The sequence below is a fragment of the Oncorhynchus clarkii genome, chromosome 25 (genome assembly GCF_045791955.1).
Source record: "Oncorhynchus clarkii lewisi isolate Uvic-CL-2024 chromosome 25, UVic_Ocla_1.0, whole genome shotgun sequence".
NCBI lineage: Eukaryota > Metazoa > Chordata > Actinopteri > Salmoniformes > Salmonidae > Oncorhynchus > Oncorhynchus clarkii.
Window position 1 is genome coordinate 20,302,896 of NC_092171.1, and position 7,500 is coordinate 20,310,395.

General features: G+C 40.8%; 1 protein-coding gene across 4 annotated transcripts in view; it reads right to left on the bottom strand.

Annotated features, from left to right (window-relative positions):
• Window positions 1–1,045: 1,045 nt before the first annotated feature.
• LOC139383687 (CLOCK-interacting pacemaker a) overlaps window positions 1,046–7,500 on the bottom strand; it is a 17,382-nt gene continuing 10,927 nt past the window's right edge. The window contains exons 2-5 of one of the 4 annotated variants that reach the window (XR_011628769.1): window positions 6,174–6,326; window positions 5,673–5,830; window positions 2,850–4,703; window positions 1,046–2,763 (exon numbers count right to left, since the gene is read on the bottom strand). Coding sequence is in view for 2 of the 4 variants with exons in the window: in XM_071128228.1 (XP_070984329.1) it covers window positions 3,846–4,703; window positions 5,673–6,023 (1,209 nt within the window). In the remaining 2 variants the exon portion in view is untranslated. Of the gene's footprint in view, window positions 4,704–5,672; window positions 6,327–7,500 lie in introns of those variants that run through there. The other 3 variants (XR_011628768.1, XM_071128229.1, XM_071128228.1) reach the window with 3 other exon arrangements.

Consider the following 7,500-nt stretch of genomic DNA (forward strand, 5'->3'; position numbering starts at 1 on the left):
CATTCTGTTTCTTTTTTATCCTGAAGAACTCCCCAGTCCTTACAAGCATACCCATAACATGATGCACCCACCACTATGCTTGAAGATATGGAGAGTGGTACTCAGTAATGTGTTGTATTGGATTTGCCCCAAACATAAGTTTATATTCAGGACAAAAAATATTTTTTTTGCAACCTTTTTTGCAGTATTACTTTAGTGCCTTGTTGTAAACACGATGCATGTTCTTTTCACTCTTAGTGTAGTATTGTGGAGTAACTACAATGTTGTTGATCCAGCCTCTGTTTTCTCCACACACACAGCCATTGTATATTTGTAATGACTGGATGTATTGATACACAATCCAAAGTGTAATAACTGCACTATGCTCAAAGAGATATTCAATGTCTGCTTAAAAAAAAAAAAAAAATAGGTGCCCTTCTTTGAGAGGCATTTGAAAACCTTCCTGGTCTTTCTGGTTGAATCGGTTTAAAATGCACTGCTCGACTGAGGGACTTTACAAATAATTGTACGAGTACAGAGATGAGGTATGTTAAACACTATTATTGCACACAGAGTGATTCCATGCAACTTACAGTATAGTGACTTAAGCAAATGTTCACTTCTGAACTTATTTAGGCTTGCCAGAACAAAGGGGTTGAATACTTGACTCAAGACATTTCAGCTTTTCATTTTTTATAAAAATTGTAAAATAAATCTATAATTCCACTTTGACATTATGTGGTATTGTGTGTAGGCCTGTGACAAAACAATCTCAATTGTAGAAATGTCAAATGTAACACAACAAAATATGGAAAAAGTCAAGGGGTGTGAATACTTTCTGAAGGCACTGTATAACATTTTACAGCCCATCTTTAACTGTAATGAATATTCTGGTATTTATTCTGGTATTAGATTCCATCTGGAGCAAATAAATTATCTTATGGAAAAACAAACTGCTTTGTAGAACTATTTAGTCTATTCCTGTTATATTACCAATAAAACAGTTCAATATGGCAGTGGTTTCTGGCTCAGATGGAGTGCACTCAAAAACACCAACAACAGTGTGTAAAATCATTTCAAAACCACTGTTTATTAAGCAACCATGTCAATGCAAACAATATTTCTTTAAAAAAAGTACAAAAAAGTGCACTTCAGTAAATGATGGTTAAAACGGTCTTTGTGCTATTCTCCAAAGCTAGAATTTTCCTGTACTTTACTTTGTACTGATGATCGCAGTATTTTGCCATACCAATTTTGATAACATATCAATACCTCCAAATCACTAAGAACACACAACACAAAGCTAGTTACTGTATTACTAGAGAGCCAATAGTTTGAGAAGGCTAGCTTACCTAAACCTTTGAGAGCCATTGTAACATTTATAAATGAATTATCAGTACCTACAACAGTTGTAAGTCTATTACCAAATGCTACATTCTAGTAAATAGATGTACAGTCAAGAAAATACTGAGCACCTACTGTAACTAATAATCTAATCGCACTGGACAAAACCAGAAGAGCATTAGGCCTACATTTCAGTATTTTGTCAGTCCCGGGACATACACATGTATGACTGACATTTGGCAGTACTTTCTCTTGTTAAAGTTGAAGAACAAAAGAGCATTTTATAGGCACAATCAAATAATTGGCCAAAACACAAAGAAAAACTCAAATGAAATGATGTAACTTGCGTTTAGGAAACACATTTAAAATACAAAATCTTTGAATAAGTATTCATTCCTAATAGCATTTAAATATATAAATATGATCACTCCCCCTACATGAACGTTCCAGTAAAGTCCTTTAAAACAAGAACTGCTTCAGCTGAAGACACTTTAGCACAAAGAGTGGGATTCTAGTAAATTACAAATGAGCTGACTAGTAATAACTTCAAATATAAAACATTTTCAACAGTTCTTTCTGTGTTATGTACAATACAGCATGTGAAGGACTAGTTCGAGTTAGAGAGAGATAACAATCAACACAATGCTACTTTTCATCAGCCATCTGACTCCTCCGATCTGAATAAAAAACATTTATCATTAAGAAATGTTTTATTAGCCTGCAACCACTGGGGTTTTTCCTCAACTCAAATATTGAATTAAATATTATGATGTAATATGTAGTACAACCTATACTGAACAAAAATAACGCAACAGCGTTTCACATGACTGGGAAAACAGATATGCATCTGTTGGTCAGATACCTTTAAAAAAATGGTAGGGGCGTGGATCAGAAAACCAGTCTGGTGTGACCACCATTTGCCTCATGCATGGCGACACACCTTCGCATAGAGTTGATCAGGCTCTTGATTGTGGCCTGTGGAATGTTGTCCCACTCCTCTTCAATGGCTGTGCGAAGTTGCTGGATATTGGCAGGAACTGGAACACGTTGTCAAACACGTTGATCCAGAGCATACCAAACATGCACAATGGGTGACATGTCTGGTGAGTATGTAGGCCATGGAAGAACTGGGACATTTTCAGCTTCCAGGAATTGTTGACAGATGCTTGTGAAATGGGGCCGTGCATTATCATGCTGAAACATGAGGTGATGGCGGAGGATAAATGACACGGCATTGGACCTCGGGAACTCGTCACGTATCTCTGATCACAACGTTGACGTCAGCAAAGCGCTTGCCCACACAACACCATACACGGCGTCTGCATTGTGAGGCCGATTTGATGTACTGCCAGATTCTATAAAACAATGTTGGAGGTGGCTTATGGTAGAGAAATTAACATTACATTCTATGGCAAAAGCTCAGGTAGACATTCTTGCAGTCTGCATGCCAATTGCACACTCCCTCAAAAGACTTGAGACATCTGTGGCAACTGCACATTTTAGAGTGGCCTTATTGTCCCCAGCACATGTTGCACCTGTGTAATGATCATCCTGTTTAATCAGATTCTTGATATGCCACACCTGTCAGGTGGATGGATTATCTTGGCAAAGGAGAAATGTTCATTAGCAGGGCTGGACATTTCTGAGATCTTTTATTTCAGCTCATGAAACATGGGACCAACACTTTACATGTTGCGTTTATATTTTTGTTCAGTGTATAATGCAAGACAGTATTTCAATAACATACATAAGAATGGGTGCCGTCACTTCAGTAGCTATAATTTTCTGCATTTAACAGGCATTCATTTTTTGGTCTTTAATTAATAAAAGACGCATTGTAACTATGGTGTTTAACTGTACTCTATTCAGTTATTGATGTTGTCCTAATTCAAAGGCAGGTTTAAAATAAATAGCAACATCAAGGACAAGGCCATATTTCACTAGATGTACATACCTAAAAAAAGACATCATAATACAAAAGCTTTATGTACAGCCCTCTAAAGAATCACAATCAGTAATATACAGTTGAGCGCTGTGCTAGTCTAGTACTGACAAATACTGAAGAGGACATATTGCTAGGCTATCTAAAATATTCTCTGACTAAATACGATCAACTATGAAATATTCTTAGAGCTGTTCCTAATCTCCCCTTATTGGTTAAAGTTTTTAAAGCAATTTTTAAATGTACACAAAACTCTAATGTCTGGTGTACTTAAATCATCTTTACAATTTGGTCCCAAAAATGATTATCGTTGTCATAAAGTGATGTTTCCCCCATAATAAAGCAGTTACTGTTCTGGCCAGGTACGGATTAATTCATTGTATTATTTTATCCATACCTATTCCCTGCATGTATTGATAGATGTATTAATCTAGAAGCCATAGCCCTATTGCAAGCAGTACTTGCTATTTAAACCGAACACTGATTATAGGCAAGGGTTCAAGGGTTAAGCACGTTTCTCCATTTGTACTGGTTTACAGCAGGTGTGCTTATGATCCATGCACCTCCTTCTGCTAGTGTCTTATGCCAGGATAACCTGTGGATCCATGGCCTGACACTGCCCCTCCTCAGCCCTGGCAGGGTCTGTGTCTAGCTGCAGGGTCAGCTGGAGCCTTGTCCAGACCAGCGGGTCACCACTGCCCAGGGCCTCCACAAACAGATCTGTCTGCTCCTGCAGCTGCTTTAAATGGCCCTGGGTGCGCCGGTTCTGCCTGATCAGCTCCTTGATGCGTAGCGTTATGCCCAGCAGGCCAGAGTTGCTGAGGATGTTGTAGGTGTTGCTGAAGCGTTTACCTTTGTTGTTGTCTGTGGACAGGGCATCTTGGCAGCGGTCGTTGTCGCCCTGGCAACTGCTCGCCTCTGACACAGGTGCACATTTATTGGAGACCACAGCAGTGGCCTCAGTGCCCAGGGAGTGAGGCATGCCTAGGAACTGAGGTATTGGCAGCTTCTGAGAGCTGGCCAGCTGTGTTTGTTTGTCAACAACCTCTAAGGTGGCCACTGTTTGGAGGGGTGTCAGAGGCCTTGGCTGGGGGCTATGGGAGCTGTACAGTTTGTCGCCATGGTGACGATACCACCGGTTACGCCTCCCGTGATACCCAGGCGTTGAACTTCCTCTTTCGGCCGAAGAGGCCCCCTGCCTCCTGGAGGAGCTCTCCCCAGGGTGAGGGGCGATTTTGGGATAAGATTTCAGTATGGGCAGGTAGTTATTCTTTGAGTCCCGGTGCTTGTCTGAGGAACGCTTTGGAGAGATGTTGTTACTGATGTTGTTGCTGCCGTTGGGGACCATGGGATGGAGGAGGACCACCTGGGACTGGGGGAGAATCTCCAGGGAGGAAGGGAAGCCCCAGGGCTTTACTACTGGAGACATTGGGCTTGGCTGGGGGCATCATAATATAATACCATCTCACTCATTAGATCATACAAAAAGATGGTAGTTGACAAAGAAGAATACAGTACTGTAATTGTTCCCTGTGTTAAAGCAATGTAGGGCTCTACAGTGATACCATTTAAGGGCATTTGCTCCTAAATATTTTGCTGTGCTGGATTTTTTTTTATCTGGGAGCACCAATGCCCCTAGATAAAAAAATAATCACCAAGGTAATAATTGTTGTAATGATTTCTTCGCTGTCCCTCAGCCTCAGTAGTATGCAAACATGTCGTGGCACAGACAGAAAATACAAGGGAGAGCTTCTTCAGGAGATATAGGCCAAATGTAGGATATTATCTCAATCTTTAAAAAATCACATTTTCTGGTGCTCCTAACACTATGTTGTAATTTCTGGCAAGTCTTACAATTAAAGCACCAATCTGCACTTATTACATCAATTTTTGGACATATATTAATGATATAAACCCATTGATTCTTGAAGAGCATAACTTATTAATGCCCCATTAGCTAAGTTCAACCGTCTTACCCCATTAGAAGCCAAAATATAAAACATGTTTTCCAATGTTTGTAAACAAAGTAAAAGTATCTTGTGTGGTTAAATGGTTAAAACTATAATGTTGATATCATGTATGGTCAGTCCTTACATCCATAGCTCTTTCTATGATTTTGAGGGTGGTTACATTCCTCCAGCCCCGTTCTTCAACCTTTTACCAAAACACTGGTGGGGAAAATGCTTTGTTATTGTTTCAAATGCGGATTGCCGCTTTAGTAACTAAAATATTTTTCCCCAAAAAATGTCCACTTAGGAGGACATGTGCTCCTTGTAAAAAAAAAGGTCACTGTAGAGCCCTGGAATATTGAAGCTAATAAACCCAACCACAATACAATTGAACTACAAGCTGAGCAGAGAATAATAGCACATAGGTCACAAACAAGGCTCAGTTTAGTCTACAGTACCAGATTCAGGACTATGTTGTTCATGATGATCATGGGGGAGAGGCCAGGGTAGGATCCTCCGGCTACAGCCACCTGGGGACCTGGGCCCTGGACCTGGGCCCTCACCATGTCCCCCGAGTCAGTTTGGTCCATCACATTCTGGTACCCAGAGCTGGCATCTGGAAAGGATAAAAAAACAAAACAAAACAAAAAGTTAATAGAAACACCACCGCCTTTGTTTTCTTTTTGTGCCAAGATCTTGAAGAGCAATTTTGGAAATATTTGCAAGGGTAACAGAGAGATAACAGCTTGAGGTAATAACTCCACAGCCACAGTAAAGATTCCATGGGAATCATGCCCTGACCTAGTCATAGCTGAGTGAACCCACAGCAACAAAAAAAATAAATAGGTCACCACTCCTGGTGCTCAAAACAACAATTTCGCTGAGGAAATGGTGGTGGCCTAGATTCCTGGATTAGAGTTGATAGAGAGGCAGGGTGTACATTCGTGTGTTTGTAACACCTGAGAAACCGGAGTCCCTCTCAGACTCTGGCTTAGATGCTCTCAGGTGGTACATCATAGTGGATGAGGGCCTCCTGTGGCTCTGTGGTTTGCTCATCTTTGCTCTTCCTTGGACCTCTCAAACCAAACCATCTACAATGGGGTTGAATCGTCCTAATCATAGAAATAAAAAAAGTTATAGTTAGAGCCGATAATCACAGTGTAGTAAGGCTACACATCACATGAAACATTTAACAACAGTTTCAACCTAGCCGCATATGGAGTAAAATTCACTAGTCAAGCAATCTAGCTAACGTTAGCAGACAGTAACAAACAACAAACAGTTAGCCACAATAATCACGCTTGCGTACTGTCAAGAGAGCAAGCCAATAACAGCTTACTAGCGATCCACCTCATTTTCAAACGTTGCTATGGGCAAAGCCAAACAACGAAAGTGATGCATTAGACTTCCGCTCTACTGCAGCACGCCGGTGATTTAAAAGAGTACATTTATAGAGTATAAAAGTAAAGTACACAAGTGTAATTTGATATTAATTTAATTCAACTATAATGATAAACTATAGGCTATTAACTATAAAAACAAAGGTGGGCATCCACACTAGAGGAAAGTTTGTTTTACAGTCCTACACCTGTCAATCAACTGATCAAGGCATGCAACTGCATGCTGCCAATTAATAAAGTGGCAAAACAGACCATTCATGAGGTCTCTAACGCATATACTGGTTCAGACCATTCAGTGCTTTCAGGGTGTGATCATTGTCATAGTGACAACTGCAAGTAATACTTCCATGTACATGTAGTCCTAATGAAAAATAATATTAGGCCTAACTCGTATTTAAATTGATCAATTCAACAACAAATGCAGTTTAGCCTGCACGTCTTATACAACATGTCATTGTCTCATTGCTCAAGTGGTTTGTAAGTGATTTCAATGTTTCCATTATTCTTGTTTTGTACTTATTATCCTTTTTTCTCCCCAATTTTGTACGAACTGGGGAGAGGCAAAGGTTGAGAGCCATCCGTCCTCCGAAACACGACCCGACAAGCCGCACTGCTTCTTGACACACTGCTCGCTTAACCCGGAAGCCAGCCGTACCAATGTGTCGGAGGAAACACTGAAGTCAGCGTGCATGCGTCCGGCAGACACAAGGAGTTGCTAGAGCGCGATGGGAAAAGGACATCCTAGCCAACCAAACCCTCCCCTAACCCGGACGAATTGTGCGCCGTCTCATGGGTCTCCCAGTCGCGGCGGGTTGCGACACAGCCCGGGATCGAACATGGATCTGTAGTGACACCCTCTAGCACGGCGATGCAATGCCTTAGACCA